General features: G+C 43.5%; 2 protein-coding genes and 1 long non-coding RNA gene across 8 annotated transcripts; 2 read left to right on the forward strand and 1 right to left on the reverse strand.

The window, feature by feature from the left end:
• Positions 1-733: 733 nt before the first annotated feature.
• mov10a (Mov10 RISC complex RNA helicase a) lies at positions 734-8218 on the forward strand. The gene is made up of 22 exons (XM_057030490.1): positions 734-1042; positions 1116-1221; positions 1324-1475; positions 2570-2811; positions 2900-3146; positions 3269-3409; positions 3482-3644; positions 3734-3885; positions 3957-4127; positions 4298-4445; positions 4563-4724; positions 5414-5517; positions 5606-5703; positions 5930-6028; positions 6557-6665; positions 6741-6858; positions 6949-7140; positions 7217-7288; positions 7363-7488; positions 7631-7719; positions 7817-7935; positions 8020-8218. The coding sequence occupies exons 1-22, from the start codon at positions 789-791 to the stop codon at positions 8079-8081; spliced, it is 3126 nt and encodes a 1041-aa protein (XP_056886470.1). The 5' UTR covers positions 734-788; the 3' UTR covers positions 8082-8218.
• A 174-nt stretch (positions 8219-8392) lies between these two features.
• LOC130524404 (rho-related GTP-binding protein RhoA-D-like) lies at positions 8393-22091 on the reverse strand. 5 transcript variants are annotated; one of them, XM_057030507.1, is made up of 5 exons: positions 21926-22091; positions 14777-14937; positions 13239-13359; positions 12158-12288; positions 8393-10617 (listed from the first exon to the last, which is right to left on the reverse strand). In XM_057030507.1, exons 2-5 carry the CDS (start codon positions 14930-14932, stop codon positions 10444-10446), a joined length of 582 nt encoding a protein of 193 aa, XP_056886487.1. In that variant the 5' UTR covers positions 14933-14937; positions 21926-22091; the 3' UTR covers positions 8393-10443. The 5 variants fall into 5 exon arrangements, with proteins under 5 accessions (XP_056886487.1, XP_056886488.1, XP_056886489.1 ...); XM_057030508.1 differs by having other exon boundaries at positions 14777-14934; positions 21926-22081; XM_057030509.1 differs by lacking the exon at positions 21926-22091 and adding an exon at positions 19405-19425.
• Positions 12168-22687, forward strand: LOC130524407 (uncharacterized). Of its 2 annotated transcripts, XR_008950139.1 has the most exons (3): positions 12168-12312; positions 20696-20791; positions 22511-22687. It is a non-coding gene; the product is annotated as an uncharacterized LOC130524407 (long non-coding RNA). The 2 variants fall into 2 exon arrangements; XR_008950138.1 differs by lacking the exon at positions 12168-12312 and having other exon boundaries at positions 20599-20791.
• Positions 22688-22766: the final 79 nt, after the last annotated feature.

The raw sequence follows: 22766 nt of genomic DNA on the forward strand, positions 1-22766 counted from the left end.
GAAGGCCCAAACGTGCAGCCTTAAATGGAAATGTGAGGATGCTGCAAGTGCACTGATCAGGAACTAAATATGTATGAGTTGTTGCATCGTTGCATCATGCATATATGATCAGCTGTGCTTATGCAAAGCGAGGCGCATGAATTTTTACCATATTGCTCAAGCAATAGAATTTAAACTGTTATGGAGGTATAACTTGGATGAATTCCCTAAAGGAGGGGCGTCCAAACTACCAACCCCCCGCCCCCCAGATCCCCGGCTATCTGAAGCAGAATGATCCATCTTAATCCATGTTTGTATTGGTGAAGTGATGTTCAGTCTTGTAGCATTCATCCACTCCATCTCTGACCGGATTGCGAACCACATACTAAAATGAGAAATTATCGTTTAGATGAATAAATCCTGTTCACTGATCGCGAAAGCACAGATGGGCTGATGGTGATGACGTAACCCTTTTAGGGAGTTGTCCCAAATTCTAAGACGCAAAATCCGCGACGCACATAAATAACAACTAAACTACCTTAAAATGTATACATTTGTTAGCCAGGACATAAGCGATTTTGTCAAAGTTTTACGTTTTGCATTAGTGTTTTATTTTGCCTTTTCGTTCGCAGCTTTGGTTTCGTTTTCAACGAAATGAGCTCCGTGCTAATTATTTGTGAACATTCCCTGCATTAAACCAACTCTGAGCGCCAGATAGCTAAAACTTTGCATCCAAATGCGCCGATGCATAAACTTCCATGCCATTTTCATCTCCAAAATGAACCATTTTATCTTTTAAAGCAGTGCATATGCACGTTCGTTTTGCAAAATGCATAACGCCCCTTCCTGTCGGCGTGTTCGGACGTAAGGAAACGAAACCAAGCTTTGCAGAAGTTCCCCTTGAGTCAGGCGAGCTTCAATCCGGGTTCCTATTCCGCATCAATATGACGCTCAAAGATTGTCTTGAGTCTGGACTTGACTTCATTGAGTTCCTTGGGGACAAAACAACTGTCACCAACAGAAAAGAACTCCGTGAAATCTACAACAACGAATTCAGGGGCAGGTAGGCTGCAAGAACAAGTGTTCGTTACTCCAAGTGAAGTGTTTGCGTCAACTCCTTCTGTTTGTGGTCACAGAACTGGAATACGCGACCCCAACTTCTCCAGCGTCATCTACGCGCTTCGGAAATTCAACAAAGCTTACGTTAAAAAGGAGGATATCTTCATAAATGTCAAACCTCAGGTAGGAGGACATGCCACTGACGGTGACACCAACAAATCATTGATTGCGAGAAGAAATAAAATGAGGAACTTATCAAGATCGCCTTTTTCCTTTCTGCTGTAGGTTCGCGTTTATTGTGATCAGTGGAGGAGGCCCCGGGCCCCTCAACAGGAGGCACCTCCAACTGCATCCGGCCCCACAGCCACCATGAATGCTGTACTCACCCCAAAGAAAAAAATGGCAACAGAAGTCATCAAAAATTTAAAACAAAACAGGTATGTTTGCTGTTGTTTTGAGGGGGACCTGTGTTGTGTGGCCCCGGGTGGCTGCGAGTTTACGTCACCATATAACCTCAGTAGGCACGAGTAGAACACCAGGAAGGGATCCAAGAGAGAAAAACACAGCTGCAGTCTCCGAGAATTACAATGCTGCTAAAAGAACTCCCACACATAAGCACAGGCTTTTTTTCCTGGTCTCTGATGGTGACTGTTTATTTCGTAATTAATCAAACTTGTTTCCCGTCAAACCCAAAAAAGCAGTGACAGCATCCATTATATGTTATTTATTCATCCTTGTGAATATTTTCCTGGCCCCTTTTATTTAAAAAAACAACAACAAAAGGTTAAACCTTAACCTCTAACCCATCGTCTCTGCATCATTTCAAATGTATGATGTTGAGACTAGCAAAGTTTGAAGGAAAGTTTGTGGAGCCTTTCAGTTATCTTTGTCTGGCTATGTGAGGTTGTTGCTGTCCTCTTCTCTAATCTTGCCCAAGTGAGCTTGTTTCTCTCTATCTTTCGACCTTGGCCACTTGAATGTGTTGGTGTGGCAATGTCTGCAGCCTGATGAGTTAAATGCAGCTACAAATTTACATCTCACTCCCTAGAGGTTATTCTCATTTCTTAGTTTTAACAGCTTGCAAATCAGAATGTAAAACCAGGAACAACCTAGAATAATCTCTTTAACTGCTTTCAATCCCCTGACCTTTGGAGCACTATACACTCAGAAATGATCCAGCAAATATGACACATACCCATTATGGGCAATACTGTTCCTTACCCAAAGTTCACAATATGCAAAGTCCATCATTATCTACTCTTACAAGAAGACACCTTGGATTAAAAATCTTTTTATTTTCTAATTAAAGGTAATAGAGGGAGGTGCCATGGCACCTTCAGAGCACCCCTCACATACAGTAGAGGGTGCTCCTCTCATGCAAAGAGCTGGCAACTCATTCAGGGGTGTATCCTGTCTTTGCCCACACGCAGCTGGCTCCAGCACCCTCCCCGTGATCCCAAAAGAGATAAAGTGGTTAAGAAAAGAAAAAAAGAAGATGTTTTGCCCATGTGACATTGTTCCTCTCTTCTAGGAAAACAATGACAGCTGACAAGGGGAACATTGAGATCACCTCAGACCCTGAGTCTGTCGATGGAAAGGTCCTCTTCACCGTGGAGCGTCTGAAAGAGGTTTTTATTGTCCGCTTCCACATTACTAATAAGGGTCCCGGCTTTGTGTACTTCACCTACTACACTGCCCTGCACAAGATCCGCTGTTTCACTTTGGAGGATGATCGCAGACTGACCAGAGTCTCTCCTCTGCTGCTCTGTCCCAGTATGACTTTCTTTGTTTTATTCAGCGCCATCACATAAAATCTGTTTAAACTCGCACACCAACACCAACAAATTCTTGCTTTTTACAGAAGAGAGCTATGAAGTGAGGGTTCGGTACATACTGAATCACCATGGGTACTTCCCCGCCACCATGTACTTTGAGTTCTGCCCAGACCAGAAAGGAGCGACTCCTTTTTGCATCGTACGGGAGATGGAGGCGGTGGCCAGGACCCCACTGGGGGTGGAGCTTGGACCAGTGTCTCCTTACAAGGCCCTTAGGATACAGGCAAAAAAACCTCTCAGCACTGTGATAGTGGAGGGAGAACCCCCTGAAAAGTAAATGTCATCCCTGTGCAACTAGTTATAAATGCTTCTATTAACTATTAACTAAACATTGGTACAGCCTTTCAAATAATTTACACCATTATTTAGCTCATGATATTTTTTCTGCTCTGCAGAAATATTGTCCACCCTCTAAAAATGCTGGTTAAACTAGGATCATACAGTTATGGTCCCTATCTGAAAGAACTGGCCAAATGCAGCCTGGAGGACTCGGAGCACCTCTCTTCAGCAGCAAGGCAGAGCCTGCTGTCAGTGAGGTGAGAGACAAAATGGTCTTGGTTTTCTTTTTGTGTAAATGAAACTGAAACGTCACTGCGCCATCGGTCCAGGGGCCTCCTCCAGTCTGCCTTACAGATGAAGACATACTCCAGTCGATTTCATCTCCTGCTACACCTGGAGGAGATACAGATGGAGGTGGACATCAGGAAGTATGACCTGTACAATCAAACCATGACGCTGGACCAAAGCAACAAAAAACTGCTGACCCTCAAAGTCAGTCGGGAAGACGATCACACGATTACGTTACCAGTTTTCCCGCTGTGCAGTGTTATGCATAAAAGTCCTCTGATGTCCGTCTTAAGGTTCCAGGCGTTGCAGAGAACCGTCCTTCAGTGCTACGTGGTGATTGCATTAAGGTGTCCATGTCAGATGACAAGCATGAACCAATCACGGTGTACACAGGATATGTTCACAGGGTGGAACTGGACAGCGTGAAGCTGGGCTTTGCGAAGAGGTATGGCGAGGGCTGGGTTGGAGGGTTGTCTTAACAAGAACATAAACATTGCCACTTTGCCTTTGTGTCAGGCTGCTGCAGGGTTTTCTCTGCAATATGAAGTTCGATGTGGAGTTCACTCTCAGCCGTTTACCCCTGAGGCTACAGCATCGTGCCGTGGACCTGGCATCAAAACACCAGCTGGAAGAGGTGCTGTTCCCATCTGGTGCGGCAACAGATACCGTCCCCCTGCCTGAACTCAGGTCTGGTGGCTACATGAGCGCACAGAACACCCACTATCACTTTACTCTCTGTGTGATGTGCAGAACAGTTTTCTTTTACTAATAAGAAACAAAGAAATTAGTCTGTTCAGAGTCGTGAACAGCGAGAACACTGTGCATAATGTGTAAAAATCTTTTGTTACCAAACCCAGAATGTTTAACCGTAAGATGGAAAACAACCCGCAGCAATCTGCAGCGGTCCAGCATATCATCGCCGGATCTTCAAAGCCCGCTCCTTATCTGGTGTTTGGACCCCCCGGAACTGGAAAGACAATCACGCTAGTTGAAGCGATGCATCAGGTATTTAAGATCAGTCATTCATAAATGTCAATTTAACAAAAAAAGAACTGTTTTTTTGGCAGAGGAACCTGAACATGCAACCTAACATTTTTTTTCTCTCTGTGGCGACACCAAAAGATAAACAAGTCAAACCCGACGGCTCACATCCTCGCCTGCGCATCCTCAAACAGCGCATGTGACCTTCTCTGTGAGAGGCTGATAGTGCACATGGATCCACATCAGCTTTATCGCATGTATGCCAGCAGCCGAGACCCCAAAAGCATTCCCAGGAGCCTGCTGGTGAGTATAAGACAGCGATTTTACATGCAGGGTATTTTGGTTACGTGATGAGATGCGAGTTTCTGTGCTCGGCTACAGAACCAGCATTTCTTCATCACGGTGAACTTTCCTGTGACCATAAACCTCAGACGATTACAGTAATTGGACATGGTGTGTTTGCATGAACTTCTGAAAAGTTACAATCAAAAAACCCTGGTTTCAGACCATGATCGATGCTTTTTGTAGTCTGTACTTAGTGATTTAAAAGAAAAACTTCCTCTAATTTTAGAAAAGATCCAGTTTTGTCTTATTGAATATGTGACACCTACTGTCTTGGCATCCTATCGTAAAAGCTAATACTGGAGATCGGCAAAATAGTCTATATGGGGCTGCTGCTTTGTTTATACTCCGTTTGTTTTTTGGACATCACTTCCATTTTAAGGTTTTTTTTTTACATGCGTGAATGTCAAAAAAACAAAATAAATCCAATTATTGGGCGTAAAAGCACAAAAACAGTGTTGCTGATAAATTAAGGTGTGCTAATGTGGATCTAATAGATGATATTAAATGATGCTGCTGTTTTGGGTCAGCAAGATTATCAGTCAAAAATATTTGAAGGATTTCTTGTTGGTATTAGAGTTAAGTAAAAAAAAAAATCGAATTTGGCATGTTTGCTGAAGCAAAGTTGTTGCACTTGTTGCACCTTTCAGAAGTGTTGCAACTGGGACGAGAGACAAGACTGTTTCGTGTTTCCCGATAAAGAAAGTCTGATGAAATACGCAGTTGTGGTTACAACTTTGATCACAGCAGGCAGGTAAGCTGATTGAATATAGATGACATTTCACACTTTACCTTTTATAAAAAAAAAGAGAAATCAATGTGTTACATTTTTCTACCGTTAGGCTGGTTTCTGGAGGAATCCCTGTCGGCCATTTTACCCACGTCTTTGTGGACGAAGCGGGCCAGGCGGTGGAGCCAGAGTGCATCATTGCTGTTGCAGGTAAAAGCTGAGCCTCTGACATTATAGTATTTTAGTATTTTCATTTTTAAAAAGGGTCCATCGCTACATAAAACTGAAAAGCCATACATGATCACCTGCAGAAGGGTTGAGGGAGTGCCAGAAAACATTCACAGAGTTTTAAAGGGTCAATGCATTTGAATTATTCTGTTGAGGGTCATAATTGTGTTAGTGAGTAGAATACAATGAATCTTTTGCCACTCCACAGGTCTTTTCAGTCCAAAGGAGGGCCAGATGGTGCTGGCAGGAGATCCAAAGCAGCTGGGACCCATCCTCAGATCACCTCTTGCAATTCAGTATGGACTTGGTGAGACCGCAGATTACTTAATGTCTCCTGTTGTATTATTTTGCATCAGCCAATGGGGCTTTTCCACCAGCACCTGCTCAGCTCTACTCGATTTGGGATTTGGGGTTTTCCATTAGGTGATTGCACATGATAACAGGTACTTTTTAGTTCACGCTTGGTTGGGGTTCCATGACACTCCAGCTCACCGGCAGCAGCAACTGCACATTTATTACTCCAGCGATTAATAATGGCTATAATGAGGAGGTAGAGACGTTTCTGTGCAAGGCGGTTGGCAAATCTGGATGGAGCTGGACAATGTTGAAAAAAGTTTCAAAATGGCCCCACCCAGGTGGGCCTCAATTGTATTTGAAAACTACTTGAACTGAGTCGAGTACAGTTAATTAGTAATAAAACTGTCCCGGAAAAGCACCATATCTGCATAGATCTGCACGGTAGCCTGCTGAATACTGCAGTGACTTGTTGAAAAAAATGATAGAAACTTGTTTTTTCTGTAAATGCATGTGTCAAATTTTAATACCACCACTTCAGGTGTTCCTCTACTTGAGCGATTGATGAGGGACAACGCTTTATACCAGCAGAACCCCGACAGTGGACACTTTGATAACCGCTATGTCACCAAACTGCTGCGAAACTACAGGTACATCATTCATTTCCTCCTCTCCATTTCTCTTGCAACTAGTTCAAAAGTTAAACTGAGTCAAACCTCCCTCAGGTCACATGCTGCTATTCTGAGAATTCCCAATGAGCTGTTCTATGAAAATGAGCTGCAGGTGTTTGCTAACCAGTGGGATCGTGAGGCCTACTGCAACTGGGAATATCTACCTCGGAAGGTTCGCGATGAACTGAAGTAGTGTTGCTTTTAGGCAAATCCACGGCGCCTGCATTCACGTCAGCGGCCGCTCGCTCTCGCTTCTCCGCAGGGTTTCCCTCTGATCTTCCACGGGGTGATGGGGAAAGACGAGAGAGAGGCCAACAGTCCTTCTTTCTTTAACGTAACCGAGATTGAAGCTCTGGTCGACTACCTCATCAAGTTGCTGGAGACACAAGGGAAGCAGGGCCTCCCCAAACTGAACGCCACCGACATCGGCATCATCACTCCCTACAGGAAACAAGTCAGTGGCCAGCAATGATTTCCGTTTTTACAAGACACGGTGAAAACAATTTCAACTCTGTTCCCTCCTGTAAAAGGTGGAGAAAATTCGCAAAGCCCTAAAGTCTGCCCCTGGCCTAAAGCGATGGGGTGACCTCATGGAGCTCAAGGTAACTCATGCAGGATAAGTGACATGGCTTCATTTGCTTGTGTCGATGTCACGTTTGCCTTTTCCCTTCATCAGGTGGGGTCGGTGGAGGAGTTTCAGGGACAGGAAAGAAGGATCATCATGATCTCCACCGTCCGCAGCAGCGCCGACTACGTGAAGATGGACAAAGACTTCAGCATTGGATTCCTCTCGAATGAAAAGGTTTGTGCAGCTTATTCACTGTTCATAAAATCCTCCAGTTTTAAACTGTCCTTTCATTGACCATTTTCGGTTAGTTCAAACTTAAAAATGTTCAGGTTTTTTTTAGTAAAATCTTTGCATCTTGTTAATGGGGCCTCTGCAGAGATTCAACGTGGCCGTGACCAGGGCGCGGTCCCTGCTGATCGTTGTGGGAAACCCCGTTATCCTCAGGAAGGACCCCACTTGGGCAAAGTAAGGTGGATTTAGGACACTGACGTCAGAGGAGAACACTGTCCACTGCAGTCAGTCGCCACCACCTTTGTTCCATCTGTGGTTTTTACACTTTCAGGTTCATCAGCTACTGCGTGAACGAGAGAGGCTACGATGGATTTGACTTCACAGACGCAGAGGGAGAAGACGAGGTCACGGCAAGGCTGGCAAACCTGAAAATCTGCTCGGACGGAGACAGTCAGTGTTTTCATGATCAATCATTTGAATGCTTTCAAGCATATTTAACATATGTGTAAGTAAACTACATGTGTCTGGTCACAGGTCCTGAAATAGAGAACACCCACCAGCAATGTGAGGACCCCGAATGGAAAAATGAGCATTAAGATCTTAAGAAGAGAAATTTCAGAAGTTGTGAAATTAATATGCGCAGGGCAGAAATCACAAATTCCTCTCCTTCAGTTTGAACACGAAGAGCTCAGCATTTGTTTAACTATGTTTTGGTAAATTCTTACTTCTCTGATTTGCTCTCCACATTTGTCATTTTTAAGTAGTTCGTCGTTCCTGTAAAATCAATACCATCATTCTGCAGCCTCCTTTTAAACTACATATCGTAACAATCAGTTCTTGAACGCCAGTTGCTACTTTTTTGATGTCTGAAATTCACAAAAAGGAAAACAAACCCCAATACAGAATATGTCTTTCTTGTCTCAAAAATATTTTATTAACATGTTCATGTTCACTCCAGGCCAAACGTCCACCGCAACACTTTCCATTGACAAGGCATTGTTACATAAGCGTTTTTTTGAAATCTGGATCTGATTCCAAACTGTTCCAGAAACAGAAAAAAAAGGCTACAACAATGAGCAGAAGCTGTGTGTTGGAATGAAACATTGTTTTCTGATGCATGCACTCATATCATTTACAAAGCTTTGGATCTTTTTGAGCCTTTTTCAAACACAGCATCGTCTGCATGCGCTTGCGCAGCGGCGTGATACATGCTCTTAGTGATGGGTCACATGACAGACCGTCTACTGCTGGTCAGGAATGTTTACATTGCTAGGCTTCCAGCTGTACCGTTACCATCTCCTACATCCATGAACGTCATTGCAAGACCCACGAAGATCTTGCCTTTATTCCTCTTTTCTCTCCCTATTGTGCTTGTTGCAATCCAGAATAACCAGCGAAAGCCAGAAATCGGCGTCATATCTGATTTGACGTTACATTGACGACAGTAATTCTAATCTCCAGTTCATTAGGGGGACAAAATATGATTGTTTCTTTTTTTCCCCCCAACCCATCAAACCTTTTCAAAATCAATCCTTCCACTATCTGGTCCATCCCAATAATCTGCATCTCACCTAAATTGCGTGCTTTTTAAGATTTTTTTTGCCAGACTTACATTTCTAATGTCCTCCATACAGACAGAACTGTGCAACTAAGGGGCATGAACGAATTAGCAAAAGGGCAGAGGAATGCTTGGAAGACTGAGTGAGGACAGCTGGTGCTGAAGCCTTGAAGCAGTGTGTGCATTAGGTGTTTCTTTTTTCTTAAGGCCATTCAGAGATGACGCATGAAGAAAAAAGTGGCCGGTCAGTGTTTAGATCATTGACCTACTTGTGAAGGATTCTCTTTTTTTTATAATAGGATTGCTTATCAGAGTCCTCTCTACGCAATGGGGTGACGTCATGTGCCGAGACCAATTTTTTTGGCGTCATTCGAATTCTGACGCCTTGCGAACCATAACAAAATGTTCGCCCATGACCTGGTGAGCAACCAAAAGGCACACCAGAACAGCGAAGGCACCGCGGGGAGGGGGACAAAGAGCGATTTGTTAGGAATGCGGCCTGACTGGAACCGTCCACACACAAGGTCCGACAGCCCAAACAAGACGTGATTTCCTTTACCCGTAAACAACACAGATTCCTGTAGCAGGTGGGACCCGCTGGTTTGAGTGGAGGATGAACTGAACTCCGTCATCTGCAGTAAACAAACAAGGGAGGTTTCGCCGGGCCTTCGTTTTTCTTAACCGTGTCACCTCCCTGCTGCTCTGAATGGCTATTGTGCATAGTTGAGTCATACTGGCTTGTGTCCCCATCAGCTCATCCTGGTCCGCTGTGCAGATTAGCCACAGCTATGAGGGGTGCGTTTGAAGAATGAAATGCGGGAAAACAGATGCCACTAGTAGCGTTTTGTTTCCCCCACCAACTTGTCAGTTAAAACCTTGGCTACGGCTTCACAATGACAACACTATAAGGGGACCACAGTAGGGATGACGGGCCCCATCAGCTGAAAGGTGACGTGCAGTGGATGGCGCAAAGAAAAAGGCACTAGCTCTGATGGCGAAAAGGCGGCAACGTTCAAGACTTTATCACAACCACGATAAACAAAGCTGATACCAACAGGGCAGTCTGAAGACTTGAGATATGCAATATTGCATACAAATTTGTGCATCTATCACAACGATACATGTATATATGGATAAAGCAAATAAGGAACGTTCTACACTTAAGACAAGTTTTTTGTTTTTTTGTGGGGGTGGAGGGGGGTGGTTACATCAATTTCTAGACACACTTGAAATATAGACAAAGTTCCTTTCCTGCATTTCTTGTATTTGCTTTCTGTTCTGCCTGGCTGCTGCTGTGAAATAAGATACAGTACAAAGATGCCATCCACTAAAAAGGTCAGTCCTTTAAATGTTGCTTCCCCCCTCTTGGTGGCCAGTTAATTGCAGGATATCTGGGCTGCTCACAGCACCGTGCACCTGTTTCTGTTCTTGCGCTTGCGCACCTGCAGCGCCGCTCTGGTGGCCATCTCAAACACATCCCGAACGCCATCCTTGGTCTTGGCAGAGCACTCCAAGTATCCAAAAGCGTTGATCCGGCTGGACATGTCTCTCCCTTCCTCCGTCTTTACCGGCTCCTGTGTGGTTCAAAGAAACGATTATCAGAATATTTCCAGGATCATCATTATTCTCACAACACTCACACCATTATGCTCTTCATCTCTGCAAAACTCTCAGGATGAGCTGGTCAGTGAACATGGTACTTGTGCTTTATGCTTCATTAATGGACCAATATCACTATATCAAATGAACACCAGGCTTCAAAATGTGCTCAGTGGTATGTTTTATTTATTTATTTATTTATTTATTTATATATATGCTAAAATTATCCTAAGGTCTTAAATCTACTGTAGACCCTCTTTCACATCCTAACATTTCCAGCCACATCCCTACTCACACATGTGGAGCGCCACCCTGTAAAAGCCAAAATGCTTGAAGTGATGACTCAGTGCACCCTTTATACAACATTTCCTGATTTCTAACAAAAAAGCTGACTAATGTGTCTAAAAGAGCCAGAGGGCTTTGTCAACACATTTCTATTAACAGAATGACCGGGAGACACAGTGTGAGCCGAGGGGTAACGAATAAACCTAATGTAGCTGTCACTATAGCACAACTGACAGGACAGAACAGTCCACGCGGAGGGCCGTTACCCAGTCTCTTCCCTAAAATTGACTTAAAATAGATATGAGAAGGGTGTATTTCCTTATCAGAGTTTTTGGAATCTTCCACTGTGGCATGCTGACAGATAGGTGAAAGTGTGGTGATTCTTGCAGCACCATCCAAACCAAGCATTTGCTATGAAACCAGCTGTTGATACAACGATAAAAGTAAAGATTAAACTTGTGTTGCTATAGCAACCAAGCAGCATTCCATGGTTTCTCAGCCTCTTACAAATATCTACTCTGCAGTCTTTCAGAAGCTGCTGGCCCCTGAAATCTTGGCTGCAGTAGGGAAGTACAAAAGGGATGCTAAAAGGTAATTCTGTGAGGCTGTTAGAGTTAAAAAAGAAAACACGTTGAAAAGGTTGCGGTATATTTTTGTTGCACTGCTCTACTAATTAAACATAAGCCTACTTATGAGGTAACAGGAGGCACTAAAAAAGTGAGATCCCCAATTGCTTGTTCAATTTAAAGGAACAAAAACTGACCTTGACATGGGAGAGGAAACAAGTACAAATACAAATTAAAGAGCTACTCTCAAGACCTTTTAAAGACCTTTTAACCCCGAGCTGACTTTTTCATATCCCAGCTTGTCAGAAGACGTGAGCGCACAAGCACACAGCAGTTGGCTGTTGCCAAGAAGTGATTTATGGTCTGGCTGCACAATACACCACGAAACACACGGAACAATGACTTCTTCATCCATGAACAGAACATCAGGCTGAGTCAACAACCACGAGGACATGAAAATATATCAACAATAGACTTAAGTATTTACGAAGAACCCCGTCTAATAATCTCCTCCTCGCTTAAATCAGTTTGAGAAACAAAAGTTTAAGAAATATCAGCTTCATATCTGTTGTCACTAAACAGGTATATGAATAGTCGATTAGAAACAAATGTTTTCAGGGTCTCAGGGACACCTCTTCATGTGTGTGGTTGTGTGAATGTGTACCTGCTTCATCTTAGCCAACTCTCTGCGTGTGTGCTCATCATTCCTCAGGTCCTTCTTGTTCCCAACCAGGATGATGGGAACATTGGGACAGAAGTGCTTCACCTCAGGCGTCCACTTCTCAGGAATATTTTCTGCCAGAAGGGGAAGAAGAAGATGTGAGTTGAAACGGAGGCGATGACGGACAGGTTGTGCAGAGTGATGATGCGGAACTCTTCGCATGATGGATTGCGCTGCTGACTGCTCCGGGCAAAAATGTTTTAGCTGCACTAATCCTGTTTCTCATCAAGTCCATTATGGCACACTCTCACACACACACACACACATTCCTAATCTACAAACAATCATGTTACATCCAAACAGTATGTGCCTGAGTTTAAAAAGGTGAAACTTAGGACTTAGAAGGCGATTTAATTCTTCTAAAATGGATAAAAAATAGACAAACAAATAAAAGCACAAAACTGACTTTTTTCCTGAGTCCTAAATGTTCCCATAATTGCTTTTGTCCCCCACAAATCATATTTTCTATATTTTTCCCAGGATGCCCACTTACATAAGACCTTTTTATAGCCTTTGTTATAAGATTTTTTTTACTCTTTTTACTCTCCTACACCCCTCATTTTTCTCCCCCTCCAAAAATGTCCTCTCACAATATGTCTACAAACCAAAACAATGAATCCGTTCCTCACTCTCTACTTCGGAGTCTCGTCCGCAAATAATAACTTGCGGCATGTAGGCAAAGAGGAACCTCTCAGTTTATATTTCCCTTGGAAATGTGTTTGCCAACCAGGCTATGCATGGTACATGTCGTAGAAGGCACAAGAGCGGTGGAATTTAAACAATTTCAAAAACAATCCTGTCTTGACCCTCTGACAGAGAAGTAAAAAGTTTATTTTGTGCATGTCTGTTACACACTGAGGACCACACATCACTTACATCTAAAGAGGCTTTGATGGTTAAAAAAAATCTGTACGCTAAATGCAGTCACATGTCTAAAGAGGGTGGATGACCTCATGGTGTCCTAGATGCAAAAAAAAAATCCTCTTGGTCCTACATAAACTTGTACAAAAGGCTTCATTGTTACCTAAGCTGTCAGGGCTGTCGATGGAGAAGCACATGAGGATGACATCTGTGTCAGGGTAGGAAAGGGGCCTCAAGCGATCATAGTCCTCTTGTCCTGCGGTGTCCCACAGTGCCAACTCCACCTAGAAGACATCAGTACTGTAAAGTGAATATATAAATACACACTGCCTACAGAAGATGATGGAGATGTTGCTCGTTATTCCAGGTTGAATAGGCAAACATTTTGGTAGTTGTGACCTGATTAGCTAGGGTTTTTAAAGCTTAAGGGGGAAATCCTGGAAGTAAATAACATTAGAATTACTTATCATGACTTATAATGTCTCTGATAACTCAAGTTCCCTTCCAGTCCAGGGCGATGTTGAGACTCAATCACCTACTCAAGTCGGTTGAAGAAATGAACTCGCCTCAGCCCATCACGCTACCAATTAAATCAATTGGGGAAAGTGAGGGATTAGCAAGCTTCAAACCCGATCCTTTCTGCCACTGTTCAGGCACAAAACACAAGCCATTTTTCACTGGTCTCTACTCTATACTCTACAAGTTGACTATTTTTTTGCAACATTGGACATTTACTGCATGACAAAAGATTCCCGTAAGCCTGCAGAGCACAGGCGTATTATTTTTTGCTTCCAAAATAGAGGTCTGCTGAGGCAGAGGGTGGGTGGAGGCTGCAAACTCATGAGACTGCACGAGCAGCCACAGTAGTTCTGATCCCACTGGACATGTCGTAAGCTGCAGACTTGAGGGCGGAAAGACGAGAAAAAATGGCTATTTTTAGAGGCTGCACAATGTACTAAAGGTGAGAGAAAGAAAATTGTTTTATAACCCCCGAGGGGGAGGAATTGTGAGGGGGGCATTTTAAGGATTAAGGGCCATATCTTTACCAAATGATCTCCCCTTAGACTCGGCACTCCTGACTCCTTGACTCTACATTTACTACCTTGAGCACAACCCGTCCTTGGCCTCCAGCAACTGCTGTACATCCAACCAGGTCAGGAAATGAGAATAAAGTGGAGGGTCCTCGTGAGAGGAGGGAAAAGAGGGGATGGGGGGTGTCATCTAGAAGATATGCCTGTTCCCAGTCTGAGCAGGAAGCTGGAAAGTGGAGTCATTTCCTGTTTTGCCAAGTGGCAATCCTGCAGCAGTGGTTAGCTCAAGGGAATCAAGGGAACAAATCCCTTGGACATGAGCGTTTTCAGACACCGGACACTCGGAAAACAAAGCTGGTACTTCCATATCACAATGGAGCCTCTTCTCACAGTAAAAGATTTGGTTTTAGAGATCTACTTATGGAGACGAGTAAGAGTTTGGGCATTATCTCCTCTGTTTTTGTTGTACAACAGGACAAAAATCTATCAACAGAATTTTCCCACTGGTTCAGAGTGATGCTAGCTGCTCTGTCCCATTGGTTCTAGAATTTACGCTCAGGCAAAATTGGATGAGCAACTTTGTGCTGTACAAGATCACTTCATTTAATTGCAAAAGATAGAAAAGGTTATCATCCATCAGTCTGCTTCACTATTTATTATTTATACAAACCTGTTTCCCGTCAACCTCAATGTCTGCGATATAGTTCTCAAACACGGTCGGGACGTAGACTTCAGGAAACTGGTCTTTGCTGAAAACAATGAGTAGACATGTTTTGCCGCATGCGCCGTCCCCGACGATCACCAGCTTCTTCCGAATGGCAGCCATCACTGCTATGAAACAGAAAGAGCAGATTTTACAACAGAAAACTTTCAGGAAATGAAATCAGTGGCCTTTTTTCCTTTGCTGCTGTACTAGATTTTCACTTGTCATTTTCCCCCTTCAGGAATACAGTCACACCTCATCATCTGTTCGGTTTTCTGCACCCGCCAGACATTTAAATTATTTGCAGGGATGACAAAAGCCCGAGATAAATCATCAACACAACATTGTGCCTAAACCGATCCTGCTCTGTGTCTCATACGTCATCGTGTTACACCAAAGGGACTGATCTCATTTTGTCACTGCGAGTCAAACTTTAAATCCCTGCATCTACAGTCAGAGTGACTGTAGCATAGTGATGAAGGAGAGAGAAGGGGGGGGGGGCGGTGTCAGACAAGCAGAGACATGGAGGAATGCACTATCAGGCTCCGTCTTTGTCCTGTTTGTTCCCCTATGCAACGTGTGGGGAGAAAACAAACAGACAAACAAACAGAAAAGCACCTAGGAAATCAGGACAGCTGGTGAAGCACTCCAGAATGTCCTGAAGCAGACCAAACATTTCCCAGTTCAGACCCAGATGATTCTTCAGTTCTTTTCAGAGAGAATCCCGTCGGGACCAGATGCTATTTTAGCGTTAAGCTGTCATTTTTTACACGGCTCTTCGAAACCTACGAGTCTGCGCGCAGCCAGCAGACGAAGCAAATGCGACACAGAGTATTTCCCGCCTCACTAAAAACACTTTAGCGCCAGAGGTAGATTTAAGTTGGCCTGGAATTTGGACATAAATGACTCACAACTTCATTTTGAATTAGCTTGGAAAGACACGATTAGTTGTCTCCTCATTTCTCCCTTTAAGGAACTGAAGCAATTTAAAAAATAAAAAAAATCCAAAATGGAATTTTTTAAAGAATTTCCAGACTTGCAATACAATGCTCCATCCAAATCAGCTGAGGCAGGTTTCGCCTGTTCATCGCGCAGTTGATGGATCAGAGCCAGAGTCCTGCTGCCTGGGAGCAGCTGTGCATACAGTCATTTGGCTCCTCACCTCATCTACTTTCTGTCAGACTGCCTTGACAGCGATCCTCTTCACGAGGGCGCCCACTTATCAGGGGAAATTAGTCTTTCGGTGCTGGTGGCAAAACTAGCGTTCAGTCAAATACTCTTCTTAATCTTTTGCACACAGCAATGTCAACCCTCTCTCTAAGCAGCATTTAATCATAAAAATTATTTTCAGTCTAAGGCTAATGCTTTACCTTATATTTTTATTTAAAAGCCTTAATTTGCCGCGCTCTGTGGGCCGTTTGTGCTAAATTTAACAGCTGAACTATTAGTTAAACGACACCAATGCACAGCTCATATCCATCATTAGTTACCATCATTATTCATCATTAGAAGCTGGATACAACCTGTAACCAGCTTCTGGTCCCTCCTCAATTGTGTATATTTCCTAATTATGTAGACTGTAGAAACCATTGCATTTACCAGTATGTGTGGTATGAACTACACAAGTTGAAAAGAAATAGTGTAAAATAAACAACCAGCAGTTAGTTGACGCTTGAACAGAAAATCTAAAAAACCAAACCGATTTCAACTTGGACAGCAAATTGCATATTAAAAACACCAGCAAATACATTCTGTCCCTGCAGCGATCCAGGCACATAACACAATTTAATGTCAGATGAAAATGTGCCGCTCTTACAGCTTGTCTACTTTTGTGGAGATATTAATACTGCAAAAATAATGCTCGGAATCCCAACAACCTCTTTCTTAATGTTGCGAGATGGATTCAATAGTCTAGATTTTGGCTAAATGGCTAAATTTTATCATATGTGGACATTCATGTGGACAGAACTGGAAGAAATAAAGGGAAGTACCTACATTTCTAAAAACACACTGCAAAAGATTGTGTGCATTTGTGTGTGTGTGTGTGTGTGTGTGTGTGTGTATTCTTCAGTTGCATTAATCTCGAATATGCTTTGTTTACCCGAATGTAAACTTTGGCTCACTGGATCGGTTCGCCGCCGCATGTGAATCGGCTGGGATGAAAATCAGCACCTCCAAATCCGAGGCCATGGTTCTCAACCGGAAAAAGGTGGAGTGCCTTCTCCGGGTCAAGGAGGAGATCCTGCCCCAAGTGGAGGAGTTCAAGTACCTTGGGGTCTTGTTCACGAGTGAGGGAAGAATGGAGCGGGAGATCGACAGGCGGATCGGTGCGGCATCCGCAGTAATGCGGACTCTGCACCGGTCTGTAGTGGTGAAGATTTACCGGTCGATTTACCGGTCGATCTTCGTTCCTACACTCACCTATGGTCATGAGCTGTGGGTAATGACCGAAAGAACAAGATCACGGGTACAAGCGGCTGAAATGAGCTTCCTCCGTAGGGTGGCTGGGCTCTCCCTTAGAGATAGGGTGAGAAGCTCTGCCATCCGGGAGGAGCTCGGAGTAGAGTCGCTGCTCCTCCGCGTTGAGAGGAGCCAGATGAGGTGGCTTGGGCATCTAGTTAGGATGCCCCCTGGACGCCTCCCTGGTGAGGTGTTCAGGGCATGTCCCTCCGGTAGGAGACCCCCGGGAAGACCCAGGACACGTTGGAGAGACTATGTCTCTCGACTGGCCTGGGAACGCCTGGGGATCCCTCCGGATGAGCTAGAGGAAGTAGCTGGGGAGAGGGAAGTCTGGGCTTCCCTCCTTAGGCTGCTGTCCCCTCGACCCGACCCCGGATGAGCGGTAGAGAATGGATGGATGGATGGTAAACTTTGGCTGCAACTGCAAAACGCTGGTGATGAACCTGCACGTGTTGTCTGCCTTTAAAGGGGACTCAAACCTTCAAACATCCTCAGACTGAATATTCCTGCTTCCACTTTCACTTTAAATTAAGTGTGCGAGTATTTTGGATTTTTCCACAGCTGACCAGTGCTGCTGCAAATAACGGGCCCAAAGCTTAACACTTTGGAGACAGCCATGCCGGCGGCCTCACTGGCTCACCCTCAGAAAAAAAAAAAAAACACAATCAGCTTCCTGTTCTGTGAGGCCCAGGAGAAGCTCCCAGCCATGGGCTCTGTTTGGACATGCCTCGGAGGACCTCGGATATGACGGTGGTTTCCAGAAGCTAGAGAACATACCATCCAACAGTCATGCACGTACAATAAGACCCTGCACAATGACAATTTGTCTTGGTGGCAATGATTCTGGGAGATAATGAAGAAGGACGACATACTGGGAAAAGGAAATTATGCATGAAAACCAGTTAAAACTGTCCTGACGACTCTGGCTAACTGTGACTAATGACTTCCATCTAGATACTAATAAATCCTAATGGCAGCAAGGAGATGGCTGTCATTAGTATTAACACTAACAGCTGCCATAACTGTGCTCATCAAGCCTTTTTGTCACGTTTAGCACATCTGACTCAGACAATGAACTGGAAAGGCCAGCATTTCCTGTTTCTGTAAATGGTACAGCTGATTCAAGCTTGGACCTCCACAACACCAAAAAAGGAGACAAATGTGTCACAGATGGAGTACAAAGGCCAAGGAAAATATAAAAAGCATTTAACATGATTTGGTCGACCCCACATCAGTGTCCTTCAGTTTAAGGGGCAGACGTTTCCATTTAATTTATTTTTTTCTCGAGTCTCCACAAATATTGACAGATTTAACCATTTGTACAAAGAGGCAAAGGATGCCTTAAAACACTCTGAGGCCTGAAAATAGATGGAAACAACCCATAGATACGCCTCCCAAGGACAAATCTGAGTTCGTACTGAACCCGCTGTTATTGAAGTGGTGATAAATGTCTTGTTTTTGTTCTTTCTATGTTGAGTTTGGAAGAATACTGCCAGCTTAGCAGGTGTGAAGCAGAGAGAAGGGCAACGCCACGAGGAAATTTAGCTGGTATTCAGCTGGAAAGTCACAAAATCTACTAACATTTCCTCTCTTTTCTTTCCAAATATAAAAGAATTTCAGCCAGGACTACCATGAGCAAAACCTGAAAACCTTAAATCAGGAATTAGGAACTCCGGAAGTTTGATGTTTAGGGGACACATTTATGAAAGCGATGAGTTACAAAGGTTGCTACTGTCAAATATTTAAACACTAAAGGCCTCTTAAGGTTGCAGTTGTCGGGATTGTTTTTCAGCCTGGGAGAATTATATTCAATTATGGACACAAACTAGAATCACCCAACTAATGAACTACAATCTGCTTCAACGTTGGACTGAATTGGACTCATGCAATCCCAATTATGTGGATCGATTTACATTCCGAAAGTGTCGCTCAGACATGCACATCAAAAAATATGGCGCTAAAACTAGCTGAGCAGTGACCTGTTAATAAGAGCAACACCTTTCCCTCTAGAGGGGTCCTCGGGCTCAGAGGCCAACAGGAGTTACACAACATGTCGGGCACATAGTTAGCACCAACCTTCAAATCCTCATCTTAAAAACAAATAAAATCATGGAGACATTCTTCCGAGTACTCACTTAAAACAAAGAATTAAGGCTGCTCTGCTTCCTTGATTGCGTCTGTCTGGGAAATAGGCCAAAGTTCACTGACTATGCCGTGGTACTGTCGACACCATTCTAACCCGACGTGAAACTTATCCGACTGTGTCTGACCGATGGCTGCAGAGATCAGATCACGTGGTGGCTTAGACGCTGGATGACGACTCAAAAACTAATCTAACCGCAGGAAAGCCTCAAGCTGTTTCGGATGTGTCGCTCGGATGAGGCGCGTGGATTCTTGAACGCGAGCTGTCGACTCACACGCGTGAAATTGGAATGCATTCCTGGGGCATATGTTACAAAGACAGTTCCTGAGTCACAATGAGTAAGAAACTTTCCCGGTACATTTAGGACTAAAGTCACAAAACATGATGACTCAGGTAGCCGGGTACAAGAAGACTCAGAAGGGCTTTATTGCCCAACGCTCCAATTAGCTGTACAGGGAAGCTGAATTTTAGCGTGTTAAAAAATACAAAGGTCTTTTTAAAAATCAAGCTATTTGTTTGTCATGAGCGGGGTGATTATCACCACCCTCATCTACTAGCCGTGTTTCTGCAAATTAGTGCAATATAGCATGGTATGGAATGGAACACCTTATTAGCTTGACATCAATTAATAGTCAAGTACTTTTGGTGATAGCAGGAGGGGGCGCTTCATAACAACTCGCTATCAGTGTGGTATCAGACAATGACCAGGCATCCTGAAACTAAAAGATCACAACAAGAAATCCAGCAGTGCCGCCGTCTGCTGTGTTGTTTTCACGTCTCCCAATGAGCACTGCCATCACAACAGACTGTAACAATTGGACCTGCTTAAAGTTCCTGTTATGAACGGAATTACTCATCCTCTTCTCGTACGGCAAGTAACTCCAGAACCTGGCATTGTTTTCACAGTTGTAAACATTTCCAGTTTTTTTTTTTTAAAGTTTTTTTTTCAACTCTTTATTGTGGGTCGTGCTCATAAATAGCAAAAAAAAGTTCTCTGAGAGGCAAGTATCTCTCAGCTGTAGCCCAACTTCAACGACATGTAAGTTACTTGTTAATTCCGAGCTGTGCGGGTCCTGTCATCGACGGCAGTTTTTAAGAACCTTTCATTACCTATAACCAACAAAGTTGACAACTAGTAGGGCAACACAAGTTTTTTTTCAAATTAGGTGACAGCAGACAGAGAACAGATGGGCAAACTGTAAGTGGGGCATTAGGAAGGTAGGGAAGGTGAGAGATCCGACACCTGCTGACTCATTTCTTATAAATCAATCTGTCGTACGCAGGAAAACAAGCCTGACTTGGTGGCTGAGGGGATTCCCAGCACGCTCCTGGTCTCCAAAGACAACAGTGACCTTCTACTGTGACCCCCAAACACATGGGTGACCAAAACTCTTCACCATCTCACTCCAATTCAACTTTTCACTGCATTGCTCGGAATCATTTGTACATTAGTTAGCATATAAAAATGGCGGCTGATGCTTCACAAAAAGATGTAATTATAATTAGGACTGTTACATTATTTAGACCTCAAAATTCAAAGGATGCATTGATTAGTAGCAGGAATGTTCATCTAAAAGAAAAGTGTGAAATATTCTTTAAAATATGGTTTATACTATTGTCTAAAATTAGACAAAATCAATTGATGATTTGAAAAACTGGCATAATCTTTTAACTAGATTATAAATACCACCCCCACCCACCCACACACACACACAAAACCTACCAATTCATCAGAAAAAAGACAGTTTATTTCACATTTAAGGCCACAGTCTACGACTTCCAGAACTCTATATTCATTTTTTTTAAAAGCATTAAACATTGACAACCCTATAAAGGCAAGTTAAACCAGATTTGGAAGCTTTAGATTTATTTGTCAAGGTGCCGAAAGCAAACCCAAAGCGTGTTTAAGAAAATTAATGGACTTATTTAATTTTGGTTCAATTACCACCCAACTTAATGGCTTGAAATTCAAAGACATTCGTTTGCACTTCTGCGAGACTTTAATTTCCTGCAGAGTCAGAAGTGTTTAGGAAGATGATGGTTCCCACATAAACTAAAACCAATAACCCAAGAGCCAACTTTTGCCAAAAGGAGCCCTTAAATTTCCACATTAAGGTTTTTGCTGTGTTCAAGAGCTCCCGTTTGCACAAACAACGCCCTCTGCAGAAGTTGGAGTCCTAATAATTAGGAAACGATCCCAGGAAAAGAAATGGCTCATTAGGAGATTGGTCATGCGGAGTTGCTTATTAAGGTCGCGGGAATTGGACGGACTGAAACCGACAGGATCTGATGACTTTCAAACTCCCCACAATGAGGCGATCAACAGTTGCAGACGAGCCAGCCCGGTCGGTTTGGACACATTTCAACATAATATCAGGGATTAAACTACTGTCTGCACAGGATAAAGGCGTCAGGGTGAGGACAAGCCACCACCTTGTTCTCACACCCAACTAAAGTCAGCTAAAATTAGATCAGAGCACAGAGCCGAACTGCACCTTCCGCGTCATAATTACCTGTCAGCAACCAGATGAGACCGTTTTTTATGAATATTAATCCCGCTTGGTGTTTCTTCTTGGTCCTTACTCACATACACACTCACTTGCTGCTGCAGTGTTGGCTAATTTTACACTGGGAGCGCTGAGGAGCGGGGCAGGCAAAGACCCTCCCACCGACATTAGCGGCAAGCTAAGCTAGGCTAGCAGACAACCACTTCCGGTCACCTTTTCAGATAAAAAACAATTGGCAATTAATTTTTGTTTTGCGAAGGGAATTCTCTTTTCAGTCGCACCGCTATTTTTCTATTTAGGAGTATTTATTAACTATAAAATCTGATACTTGATTGGAATGATTACTTTTACGATACATGTACATTACCATGCCGCAGTCTTTGCCTGTGGCCCCTTCTTTAATTGCATCATCTTTTTGTTAAATTGATTAAACAATTTGTCACCTTCTGCTCTTAAGAGTTTATGCAGGAATTTATCCATACCTCTGTATTTTCCTTTCTTTGTATTGAACGTAATTTTCGTTCAGTTAATGCTGTTATTCTGAAGACTCCTGCTTGAGTTTCCTGTGCTGTCTTCATATATTCTCGCTAGCCTTACGGGGTTGCTGCAGCTGCTCCAGTCGCCCCGGACCCTCCTCCACCCTCCAGTCCAAGATGACATCATCCGTAGTACAAGAACACTCGTGCAACAGGAGGGATAGGGCGAGTCTTTACAAAAATAAACATCTGATATCAGATTGAGTTCTATCTAATAAAGTCTTTACACCCACTTGTGCTTTTAGTGAGCTATAGTTTGCTACAATCCGAGCTCAGCTGAAACCGCAAAGGGCAAAATGCTGACTGACCAG

This window comes from Takifugu flavidus, chromosome 4 (genome assembly GCF_003711565.1).
Source record: "Takifugu flavidus isolate HTHZ2018 chromosome 4, ASM371156v2, whole genome shotgun sequence".
NCBI classification, from domain to species: domain Eukaryota; kingdom Metazoa; phylum Chordata; class Actinopteri; order Tetraodontiformes; family Tetraodontidae; genus Takifugu; species Takifugu flavidus.

What these genes read in the sequence shown, in the direction of transcription:
- mov10a (XM_057030490.1), top strand. Translation starts at nt 789, where the DNA reads ATGCACGTTCGTTTTGCAAAATGCATAACGCCCCTTCCTGTCGGCGTG. An exon ending in TCATAAATGTCAAACCTCAG is followed by an intron (nt 1,222 to 1,323) that starts GTAGGAGGACAT and finishes TTTCTGCTGTAG; the next exon opens with GTTCGCGTTTATTGTGATCA. An exon ending in GGGAATATCTACCTCGGAAG is followed by an intron (nt 6,859 to 6,948) that starts GTTCGCGATGAA and finishes GCTTCTCCGCAG; the next exon opens with GGTTTCCCTCTGATCTTCCA.
- LOC130524404 (XM_057030505.1), bottom strand. Translation starts at nt 15,485, where the DNA reads ATGTTTGGTCTGCTTCAGGACATTCTGGAGTGCTTCACCAGCTGTCCT. An exon ending in TTGAGGTTGACGGGAAACAG is followed by an intron (nt 13,360 to 14,776) that starts GTTTGTATAAAT and finishes GATGTCTTCTAG; the next exon opens with GTGGAGTTGGCACTGTGGGA. An exon ending in AGTTGGCTAAGATGAAGCAG is followed by an intron (nt 10,618 to 12,157) that starts GTACACATTCAC and finishes TGAACCACACAG; the next exon opens with GAGCCGGTAAAGACGGAGGA.